Genomic DNA, 12,500 nt, shown 5'->3' with positions numbered 1-12,500 from the left:
CCTCCATTTCTGTCATTGTCTCTCTCTCTCTCTCTCTCTCTCTCTCTATCCTGTTCTCAGGCTCAACATCAGCGACAGTGACATGTTGACCATCAAGGACGGAGATGATGAAACAACAAGCGTCTTAGGACGGTACGTCGGCGGCAGCAGCCCCTTCAAACTCTCCTCCACGACCCCTTGCCTCACGATTACCTTCCACTCCGACCCAGCCGGACTCGTCTTTGGGAAGGGAGAGGGCTTCATCATCAACTATATGGGTAAGAGTTCAGATTTTAGGAAGGGAAATGATGGTGGTACAGTGGAACAGTGGACTGTGCTCTTGCCTTACAGTTAGAAGTTCACCTGCACTTTTGCACTTTGTGTATTCCCAGCAGCCTCTCTGGTCTCTTAACTACTGCCACACCATGTGAGTCCAAACTTTACGGACAGTAAACGTTAGGTTTCACTATTTGGACCATGTTCGGATTTTCCCATGTCCTCCATGGGACGTTGTCCTCTTTTCGTCCTGCATACCTTCCGTGATTGGTCCTGGATTCTTTGCTCAGTCGATCATTATGAGCTTCCTCGCTGCTGAAGTCTCGGTCAACTCAACAAAGGTCTCGATCAAACGGATATTCGGGATAAAAACTTGAATTCTTGGTGATATTCACCTCGACTGAAGCTTCAAAATTCAGACACACGGGCTGAGAGGGGCAGAGTTCATACGTGACCACAAAAACAATGCATTCTGTGTGGGACACTGCGTCTCACACTGACGCTGGTCATAGAGTTAATTAGGTTTACACTCTTAATAGTGATGTTTAGGTAAAGTTAGGTAGGAAATGCATTGTATTTATGAGGTAGTCACAGGGGCATTATATATATATATATATATATATATATGCATACATACATGTGTACACACATATACTCATACGTATGTAAATCTGTATGAAATGTTTAATGAGTGGCCAGGGAATGCACTGTGTCTATGTGAAATACTCACTAAGCACAAAAACCAGTGCGTATGTGTGTGTTGCGAATAAATTAGCCGGCACAAATACACACATTCAGGCTGCAGGGAGGAGAAGGAAGAACACCAAGTCAATAGAGAATGAATAATTGATCCAGAAACTTCAATTTACAAATCTCTGTGGGCTTGTTATATTGTAGAGTGTAATCCCATACAGTAGCCTGCTTGATCAATCATCAAAAATACATTTGCACCAACCCACACACATGCTCACTAGTCCGCGTGGGATGCTACCTTTTCTCCCCGTTCCTGTGGCAGCAGTGATTTATAATTCTGTTTTAATAAACAGTTTGAATTTTGTTAATGTTCCGTATTATCTTCTTGGCTGAGGTGGTCTGCCGTCTGCCGTTCTCTTAGTTCTGATGTGAACGTGTGCTGTGCCTACAGCAGAATTATAGATCATTATAAGGTTTGCCCTTATTGTTGTTGCAGGTTCGATGCAACAGTTAAGTCATGAAATGAAACATTTCCTTTCAGATTGAAAGAAATGGATTATTAATGCGTCCATCCTCGTTCTTAGAACAGGAAACAGAGGGAAATACTCACTTTGTATTACTTACATTTTAAAGTTACACTCCAAATATAATACTCACTCTTTGAAGGACTGAAGACGGAAATATTTTTCGTTTCAAAGCAATAGTGCACTTACAGAAATGGCTGGTACACATTTAGCCACTCAGCAAACGCCTCGCCAAGTGCCATCCTAATCTGCTTATATACAAGTTTAAAATAGCGAAGTCGCTGCTTCATTCAGCAGAAAAACAGTCCTGACGCCTGGGAACCGACGTGTGTGTGAGACGTGTGCCTTTTTCCAGCAGTGCATTAGTTCCATCAGTCAGTCATCCATGCTTGTAAAACTACTAAAAACAAAGGTCTGGTTCATTATATTAGACTTTTTAAAATATTAATATTAATATGAATATTTACGTGAGAGGCAATGTCTCTGTCATTGGTGTGGAACCCCAGGGTTCACCTCCTGGGTTAGTTCAAATCCCAGTTAGGGTAGTTTATACCTTCCAGTGGACTCACCACCCACAGGAAGGTTCGGGGGGGTTGGTACGGTGCAGTGTGATATGGGTGGCGGTCATGGAGGCTGCGGCCCCCGCGACCCGGTAAGGGATAAGCGGATGAAAATGGATGGATGGATGGATGGAGGGATGGATGGATGGATGGATGAATATATTACCACTATAACAGAACCGTTCATCTACGTTTTCTTTTTTCCTCCCTTGTGGTCAGAGGTGTCCAGGAACGACTCCTGTCCAGACCTGCCTGAGATCCAGAACGGTTGGAAGACAACGTCGCACGTCACACTGATGCGAGGGGCTCACATCACCTACCAGTGTGACCCCGGTTATGACCTGGTGGGACGGGAGACCCTCATCTGTCTGTTAGACCTGTCCTGGAGCTCACAGCCGCCCTTCTGTGAGAAAAGTTAGTTCAATACGCCGCTGTCTTTGTGTCTGTGGGTGTGGCCGTGGTTGGAGGTTTAAAAGTCAAGGCAAGTTCACCACTGTCACGTCTCACTCTGGAAACTCTCCTTGTGTGTTAAATCGTTCGACCACTGTTTTTCACTATGTTGGACTGAAAAACATTGTTGCAAAAAGTTAGATAAAAAGTAAAAACCAACAACTATTTTTTCTTTGAAGTACTGAGCCTTTGATGGAGTTGATACTTGACATGATGACCTATCACTAGTTTGGGGAAATTGTGACTTTTATGACCTTGTTTTTGTTTTATTTATTTGGATCTGTTGCACTGTAAATCATTGAAATAAAAATAATGATATAGTGATTACAAAACTCATTCCCTTATAAAATATATATCCATGTGTTGTCTCTTCAGTCATGTACTGCTCCGATCCCGGCCATGTGGAACACTCCACCAGGTCCTTGTCGGATCCTAAACTCTTGGTGGGAACGACCATTCAGTACAACTGCAATCCTGGTTTCATCCTGCAGGGCGGCGCCACCATTACCTGCTATGGTCGTGAGCCAGGAACACCTGTGTGGACGTCTAGACTTCCACATTGTGTTTGTGAGTGTCCTGAAGGGAAATCATTTTTAGAATTTACATGTTGACATAGATTGTGTTTTTTGACGATTCCGTTAATGTGCATTCGACTTTTAGCTAAACATTCTCTATAATTATGTGTGAACTGAATTGTATGTATTTCATGAAAAAAAATGTTGTGTTCCCTTCTATAATCCACAGATGCAACCATTTGCATTGCAAAAACAGTCTCTCCGTACCCTGTTAACTATTCATTTTCTGGTGCAACATGGTTATGTGCAAATATAACATTGATAAACACAATGTTACACACTGATAGATAGATTTGAAATACCATTAATAAAAGTTTGTATTAAAATTTCAGACAGCAAAATTTAGCTAGCTAAAGCTGCCGACAAAAATGAACTAAACACGCTCTCCGACAGTTATCACAACAGCTCATCTCTGACGATTATTTTCACGGTACATAAGACAAAAACCAATCCACTACGGCAAGTCGGAAACAAATGTCCGGGCTAGCAGTTCCTGTTTAATTTAACTAATATTGCAATCTTCATTTTAAATTCAAATTCAGTTTCGCAGAGCCATTAAAATACAGTGGGATTACTGTGACAAGGGCAATTTGCCCTGCACCCTGCTGTTCCTGCCTCTGCTGTGCAGTGTCAGATATGTTAATGCTATGCTAATTCCACATATCACCACTTGCTCTAATTCTCAGCCACCTGAAGGAGGAAGAGCTGTCAAACGTGTCTGCTCAGCTCTCACTAAGCCTCTGATTTATGTTGACAAATTTGACAATGTGCAGTGTAGCTTTTTACCATTAGTTTTTCAACGTATAATGCTTATGCTGTAAGGATTAACAGGAGGAGCTGAAGTCTGATCCTACACAGAACCTGTTCTATGCTACGTACAGTATAATCACAAACTACACACTCACGTCAAATCTGAACTTGGCCACGGCAAATATTAACCCTGATCCTCTTCCTGTGAGTCAGTATTCACACATTTGTTTTCCCTCCTCCTCTTCATCTTCTTCTTCTGCAGCTGAGGAATCGGTGTCCTGTGAAAACCCTGGTCTTCCTGAAAACGGTTACCAGGTCTTGTCCAAAAGGCTCTACCTCCCTGGTGAGTCACTGGCGTTTGTCTGTTACCGCGGCTACAGGCTCATTGGAGAGGTGGCGATCAAATGCATCCTGGGAAACCCATCATCCTTCTGGAGCGGCCCACTTCCACTTTGCAGGGGTGAGACGTGAAGCTCTGTTCATCTGTGGAATATGCATGTGTGGTGTTTGTGCACACCCACTGAAAAATGTTTTTATGCTGTGGTGTGTTTTTAGCCTTGAAACTAAACTTTGATGTAAACAAACAGGGTTAATGTTGGATTAGTATTCTGTGGAGGGTGAGAAAGACAGGACAGATTTGGATTTGTTCCTGTCATGTTCTGCTCCACCCTACCTGCATGTCAGCTTCATCACCTACACCTGCTGTCCCCTGTGCCATTTATTCTGCCTGCTGAATAAATACCCAGTATATATATATATATATATATGAGTAAGAGATTAATTAAATGAGCTGAAATGCTGCCATCTGGTGACTTTCACTTTAATATACAGCTGTTTATCCCCAAAACTATAACAATTCTTACAGATATTACATAACATGCTAATATCAGTCCGATAATATCAGTCGGGCGATATTATCGGACATCCCTCGATCAGACTTAAGTATCAGATTACAGTACACGATGTCAGTCCAGAGCATCAGTTATTGAACAAAATCATGAAGAATGGAAAGAATATATACAGTACATATATATATATGAATTATATATATATATATATTATTTATATATATTTTGGGGATAAACAGCTGTATATTAAAGTAAAAGTCACCAGATGGCAGCATTGCAGCTCATTTAATTAATCTCTTACTCAGGTAGTGGTTTGTACAGATAAATAAATAAATATTATCAGGTCTATATCGATATCGGTTGATATCGGAATAGGAAATCAAGTGTTTGGACAATATCGGCATATCGGATATCAGCAAAAACGTAATATTGGACATCCCTAGTCTGACCTCATCTTCTGCCTGTCAAGCTTTTGACTCCTCTGTTTGTGTCTTGCCGTTACACATCAAACATTTCTGTCTCAGTGTGAACCATGACATTTTTCCCAATAACGATTTCTTATTGATTGTAATTACAAAATGACAAAAATAAAAAGAGAAATTACGAGGAAATTAATGTGGAACCTGATCATTTAACAAACAACATTTAACAATTGACTTTTCCACAATAAACATTGACATTGATTTATTTTGCATATTCTCTAAATGTGTTTTTAAGCATTTTCATTTCCAAAATCCACAAGTATTCACTGCAATACTTAAATGATTTTAACAACCCCTTGCGATGTAGTAGCAACAATGCAAACAGAGGAGGATGTGTGATATCTGTCAGTGCTGCACACTGAACGACTGACTGACAGAGTGATGTCTTGCAGCCCCCCGTGTCTGCTTCGGCAACCATGATATGGAAGGTGAGTGTGTCTGTGTTCCTCGGTGTTTGTGATAATGTGCTCCTGAAAATACTTGGTATGAACAGTAGTTCATCCAAGTACTGAACTGCAGCTCACACCTCCACACGGGTCAACAAACAAGTGAAAAACAGTTCGGGATGAAGAGAAAACTGCTGCATATTGACATAACGTATGCACAGAATACCTTCTCTGTGATTTTAGAAATGCCAACCATGTATTGTTATTTGTTTCAGTCCTCATTCTGTACCAGTAAACAGAGAACCAAACAGGCCTGTGACAATAACACTTCTTGCTGGACGATATATTGTCCCACAAATTCTTGTAGATTGTCAACATTATTTTGAGACCCAATTAATCACTAATGTAATGATAAAATATCTTAATAAGCAGCAAATACACCCTTTCAAACTCAATACAGTTTTATTTCTCATGAGTATTTTTTATCATTCTCACATTTTTGATGGTCCCTGAATGCCCCTCGTATTTCCTAGCACACCTGGACGCCCCTCGATACAGAGACGCCCTAATAAAAAAGGGGGGGGGGCTGTTAGTGGTTGGCGCGTTGTGAAGCTTTTGCGATTTAGCAAACTATACTCTCTGTGAGCTACGCACCATTTTGCGCTGTTCCGTTTTTACTTTGTCGACCAAACGCCTCAGTGAGCGTTAACTGTCGTGACGAAGCCCCCCCCCCCACAAAGAGTGAATGACTGACAAGAGGGTTCACTCCGCTCATTCCGCTGTGAAACAAACGTGTCCAGGTGCTGAGACTAATGCTCAGAGTGAACCTTATTGTCATCCAGCCTGTTTGAAGGTGAGAGTCGAGGAAAACAAACACACAGGCACGTGACGGTATGTCGAGGTCGGCCGAATTATCGAGTTTTCATTTTCATTAATTTAGTGAGATCAATGGGTTTATTGATTACAGGCCTACATGCTAACCAAAGACTCGCATATGAAAGATTGAAATTGTAGGAAACCTGAGATGTACTGTATGTTTAAATCACTGCGCAATTCTACTGTTAGTGATTTTAATACATTAGGCTGAACTAAAATCAAGTTTTCACTTGGTGGAACCTGGCAATAACCTCTTGTTTACATCAGACCAACGACTAAAAAGAACTGTTTTTCCCTGTGTCTGCTCTGCGTGGCTGCCCTTGTCTGCATGTGTGTGTCTGAGTATCAGTATGTGTAGTACTTTCTCTCGGATTGTTTGCTAATCCGCCTTCGAACAGAGCCACTGTATGCACATCAATATTTTACCTTGTTTCTGTTGTTGAGCAGTGGCCGAGGCGACGGCGGCGTCCACCCTGGATGGGGGGAACCTGGCGCTCATCGTCTTTGTCCTTGTCCTCCTGCTGTCTGTGCTCCTGGGAGCTGCCTACGTCTACGTGACACGGTAGGATGTCGTCTGTAGTGTTGTGATATTCAGGAACAGTCATCAGACCGATGTTTACAGCTTCAAGGACACTTTTTTTTCTTGTCGGTCTCAGGTGTAGATATCACTCCAACCTCAGGCTGCCTCTGATCTACCCTCATCCTTATCGACAAATCACTGTGGAGACAGAGTTTGACAATCCGCTCTATGAGACCGGAGGGGTGAGTGTCCTCTACGTTTGACCATTATCTGACCAGGTTCTGTGGTGAACTCCGTCCCTCTTGTTATTTGATTATTACTTTTATTTCTCTTCAACATTAAATCCCTCAGGACGGATGTTGTGGTCAGTGTTTCCTGCTGCAGGGAATCATTAGATAAAAATAGTAATTGAACCAACACCCTCTGTCTCTCAGCAGGACACTCGTGAATATGAAGTGTCGATATGAAGAGGCTCCACAAAGACATTTCTGAGGTTAGACTGATCACCCTGTTCTGACTCTTCATCCTCTGTCCCTCCTCTGCCCATGAGGACACATTGTAAATAAAATACACGATGTCCAACACCTTCTAGGCTGAGAACCAGCGATAGGTTTGGATTCTCTTTCCTTGATTTCTAACAACACTGTGGGTAGACAAGTGGAAGTGAGTGACACTGACGGCAGAAGATGATTGGACCTGGATAAGGAGCAAAGTCTTGAAGGTTGTCAACAGAATGTGGCACTAACATGATATAAAGAGGGGACAAAAGTGTAAATTGAAAGGTGAGGAATGTGAACTAAGGGGATTGAAGCACTTTCAAACACTCATTTGACAAAGTCTAGTTCTTTTTGTGTGTGTGTGGTTCTATTAAAATACTGTGTTGTTTCCCAGGTACTGCCAGTAAGTAGAAGGCAAAGTCTGCAGAGTTAAACACTTCCTGTAGACATTAAGACTCAGAGGGTACGAAGGTTCAGTCCAATTACTATTAGTGACTAAATCCGTGGTGGTCATTACTGCGAGACCAGCCTGGTCCACTGACGTTACTTAAAATGTCGCTTCCGTCATGTAACCCGCAGTTCCCCAACCTTCTTTGTACCAAGGCCCAGCTGCTGCCATGCACAGGTAATGCTGCGCTGTTCGTTAAACGATTGGTAAAATTCAGTAAATCATGTTAGCATCACAGTCAGAAATATGCAGAGAAATTGCAGAATAATCTTTAAATTTTGAAAGCAAATGGAAATGATCAGATTCTCTTTGAATTAAGTTCATTATTATTTATTTCAATCTGGCGCAGTACTGGTCCATGGACCAGGGGTTGGGGCCCTGTATTTGGGTTAGGCTTAATCCAGACCTGAACTGATGTGAAATATTGAGGTTTGTAAAATTTGGTCAAAGATTTCTGTTCCCTTGGGCTCTGCTTCTTCAGCTTTTGTTGTGAAAATGCAGCGATGTCATCATCATCAATCATGTGATGCTTATCAGCCAATCAAATCCATGCAGTCAGACACTCTCACACTTGAGACTTGACTGTCAATGAGCCAGAATTACGATGCAGAAAAGAATGGACAACATCAATGAGCCAGAATTACGATGCAGAAAGGAATGGACAACATGGTGTGGTCAAAAAGAAAATGGATGACGCATAAACTTTTTTTTTGTTGTTGTTGTTTTTTTTTTCCAACCAGAAAGTATTAGACAATGCACGGTCAAATTTGGTCAAATGTGTTGAAATGCTAAACAGTGGTGAGGTCAAAGAAAACAGACAGAGAAGTCTTGATCCAAACTAACAATCCCTAAAGTCGTTCGGTGTCACTTTAGGATTAACACTAGATTTCATTCATTTTTTATAGATATTCCATCAGACCTGTTTTATTGTATTTCTTTTGGTGTTGTGATAGATTTTAAAGTTCAGTGTTAAAAAGAAATGTTGCCATCTTATAGAAATATATTTTATTTGTTGGACAGTCTAAGATCCATCCACTACCTGGGGAAATATAGAGAATAGTATTATCTTGATAGGAGTTGTACCTTGGTGAATTTGGATTGAGTACCCCGGCTTCAAACTTTTCCGCAGAGAAAATAAACAATTCTACGTTAAAGGGACAGTATTTGATCGCCTCCTCCATCATAAAGTTCATATTGTGTGTGTGTGTGTGAGAGTTCAGTGTTTGAATTCCCTCTAATAATCTTATTGACACAGACACAACAAAACACTACAGAAGAGACCGACGGCTGATTTATGCTCTGGGAGAATGAGCCAGTTAAACGCAAAAAAAAGCAGGAAACATAAAATCATGTTTCTGTAAACATAAGAAGTGGCCAATTTTACCAGGTTGTTGATTTAAGTTAAAAAAAAAAAAGGTCTGCTGTGAACCTACGCTGTGTCAGTATCTCATACAGTCACAACGTAGACAGAACAACGTATAAAATCATTTGATTTGTATGAATAGTTCCCACATTTGCAGAGTAAAACTTACCTGGTTAAGAAATAGAATTCTCTGTATCAGCTGTGTACAAATAGAGGTGATTTGAAGCAGAGTGCAGGCCCCTCCCTCCACAGCTGTGTTCATTTACTCCCTGGCTCTGTCAGCGTGTGGTCAGGTGAGTGAAGTTACAGATTACCAGCACTGTTTACTTGACACTTTGTCCTTATTAGAGTTAAGCATGATGAAAAACTGAATTATTTATTTACAGAATTACAGTCAGTGCATTGATATGTGAATGTCTTTTACATTTTGGGCAATTCCTGGCTGACATGCTGGTAAACTGGCTAGTTAGCAGCTAGTGCTAGCAATCTAACATCTTAGCCAGTCTGTATATTTTGTACATGCTGTGTGTTACGTATTTTACAGCCGGGAGGACAATGTGTCTCAGTTGTCAGTTGTTTTTTCATTGTTTCATTTAATGTTATGAATTTTAACACTTTAATTTTGGAGTGGACCAATAATGCTGTGTGATGCTATGCTGTCTTTGCTACTTCACGGTGAAAGGCCAGGTCAGTTGACTGCATCTGTACGACCCTTATTCACTGTTGCTGAAGTCTGATTGCTAATTGCTAGGACACACAATGGTTATTGTAAAAAAAAAAAAAAAAAGTGTCTCCAGAATAAAGCAGGGTGAAGACTCTAAAATGTACATGTAGATCCACTAAGCTATGTCACCCCCGCATTCATTCACACCGTGGTGCTACAGGAAAAACCTCGTTTCCCTTAGACTTTTGGACATGTCACAACACACGTTGAATGACGTTTATACTAACTAATGTTTTTTGGGTTGTTTTTTTTTTTTTTCGAAACATTTTAAATTAAACCTTCCTTTTATAGTTTTGACCAAAATACTTCTTTGCAACCTCACGATATATTCCAACATTTATTTTCCCTTAGATAAGGCATTGAGTTTGTATTTTTACACAAACGTCATTTCTAGGCTTGATTTTGATAAAATGAAATTGTAGAAGCGTCAAATTTACTGCCAACATCTTTACGTAAAGGTTTTTCTAATACTAGAGCGAGGCACAACCAAACCAAACCCAATAATCCAAAATATGAGCTAATCTATAAAAACTCTTAACTTATAAGGAATAAAAGTTATTTTACCTTCAGAAAAAAAGTCTTTGTACCACAATTTTACCCACATGATCTAAGTTTGTTTTAATGGTTAAGTTTCAGTCAGACTAATCAACATGAAAGTCAAACAGCTTTTTCCAGGCTCCATCTCTCCTTTAATTTGTATGCAAACCACTCGCACTAACTCCACAGGACGCCTTTTTCTTTTAAGGATGTTTCAAAGAAAAAGAAATGAAAAAATGTAACCTTCTGGGAATTGGGAGACTTAAGGCTGATGTGGAGCACAGGAAATAGTTCAGTAATTTTGGTCTGTGGAACCGGTAACAACGGTAACAACGGAAAAGGAACCGTGAGTCCCTGAGGATTCAGACTCCAGTTGGTTCATCTGTGGCTTTTAATTCTCTGAGGCCTGATCTTGATGTTAAAAAAATTAGCAGCATCTCTTCTACATGTGGTGACCGTTGATGAATACTTTAGACATGCTAACCAAGTCATTGCTGCATATATATATATATATATATATATATGTGTGTGTGTGTGTGTGTAAGGTCGTTTTCGCCATCCCTCCGCTTTAACACTTGATATGCAAAAGCAGTAGGGAACCTGAAGTCTTATTTTTAGCACATGAAGATGGAATGCATGCTGTCTCGGTCTTCCGCCGTAGTGTCACTCAGTAACAGGCATCATTAAGAATCCTCTGAGACTCGCAGGAAAACCTGATCTGTGTCAGATGTACTGTTAGTCTGTGTCAGTCTGGTCCCATCTGACAGCTCTAAATGGCCAATTCATACATACACATATATATGAATTGTGAAATTTAGCCGATCATAATCAATTAATTGTGATTAATCGAGACATTTGAACAATACTACAGCAGACAGATATTTGGGGTTTTTATGACTACTGTATTTTCCGCACTATAAGTTACACTTTTTTTCATCCTTTGGCTGGGTTTGCCAACATATACTCGGGTGCGACTTACATATAAAAATATATAATTTCACGTTTGTTATTTTCACACTGACAGCCACCAGAGGGCACTCTAGGCTTGTGTACCACTATCTGCTACTCCTGCCCCACTGAAAATTGACATGTTCGTTATTTTCACACTGCCAGCCGCTAGAGGGCACTCTAGGCTTGTGTACCAGTATCTGTTAAATTTACATGTTCGTTATTTTCACACAATATGACACCCCTCTGGATCAAAATGAAGTACAAAGGAAAATAAATGCAACAGAAAAATTGATCTGACACTGAATGTTAGAAAATTCACCTGGAAATTTCCCAAAACTTCCCAAAACGTAGAGCTCTGGGGATGCATTACAGGTTGCTACTTGTATAAATAAAGATATTAAAAAACCTCTGTCGTTTTACTTTTACTGTGGTTCTGAGCTTGACTGTTGCTGTCAGCGTGTGTTATTTCATCATTATGACGTTCATTCACTCAGGAAGGATATTTATAGCTTGTGATTTTGGTCTTGCTGTGATGTTCAAACTCCGGTGAAACTTGTAATTCAGTTAAAGTAAAAGCAAAATAAATATAATCATGCACAATGTCAGATGAGGGGTTTGTTCACTACTGTGTACCTGTTTAGTCAACTGACCAACCTTCAAGGGCAAGTTCAATCAACCCACCAGAAGATACATACATATATATATATATATGTATGTATATATATATATGGATTTTGATGTATTGCACTTGTGTCGTTTTATGCTGATAGAAAAATATACATTTTCATTATGAGGAAAGAAAATGTAAACTTTTTTTAAGTAAACGTTCTTGAAGAAAAACTGCTTGTCAATAAAAAAAAATCAAAAATACTGTGTGAAAATGTTGTCACTGGGGATTTGAAACTTGCAGCAGCTTCTGTCTTCTGTAAAATCAGAAGAAGCTTTTTGGGGAAAAAAAACAAACATTTGCACCAGAGTGCAAAGGTTAATTCACATTATTCTGTCCATACATGAGAATGTAATATATATATATAGTATATATATATATATATATATATATA

At 40.0% G+C, this 12,500-nt stretch overlaps 1 protein-coding gene across 6 annotated transcripts in view; it reads left to right on the top strand.

The window, feature by feature from the left end:
• sez6l (seizure related 6 homolog (mouse)-like) overlaps positions 1–8,484 on the top strand; it is a 34,288-nt gene extending 25,804 nt beyond the window's left edge. The window contains exons 10-18 of one of the 6 annotated variants that reach the window (XM_025062291.1): positions 61–257; positions 2,252–2,446; positions 2,858–3,049; positions 4,070–4,267; positions 5,530–5,565; positions 6,847–6,961; positions 7,056–7,161; positions 7,357–7,412; positions 7,512–8,484. In XM_025062291.1, coding sequence (XP_024918059.1) covers positions 61–257; positions 2,252–2,446; positions 2,858–3,049; positions 4,070–4,267; positions 5,530–5,565; positions 6,847–6,961; positions 7,056–7,161; positions 7,357–7,386 — 1,069 coding nt within the window. In that variant the 3' untranslated portion in view covers positions 7,387–7,412; positions 7,512–8,484. Of the gene's footprint in view, positions 1–60; positions 258–2,251; positions 2,447–2,857; positions 3,050–4,069; positions 4,268–5,529; positions 5,566–6,846; positions 6,962–7,055; positions 7,162–7,353 lie in introns of all 6 variants that reach the window. The other 5 variants (XM_017038977.2, XM_025062290.1, XM_017038976.2 and 2 more) reach the window with 5 other exon arrangements.
• Positions 8,485–12,500: the final 4,016 nt, after the last annotated feature.

This window comes from Cynoglossus semilaevis, chromosome 14 (genome assembly GCF_000523025.1).
Source record: "Cynoglossus semilaevis isolate Cse_v1.0 chromosome 14, Cse_v1.0, whole genome shotgun sequence".
Classification (NCBI taxonomy): Eukaryota; Metazoa; Chordata; class Actinopteri; order Pleuronectiformes; family Cynoglossidae; genus Cynoglossus; species Cynoglossus semilaevis.
Note: the sequence above shows the minus strand (reverse complement) of the source record. Positions and strands in the feature narration are given on the sequence as shown.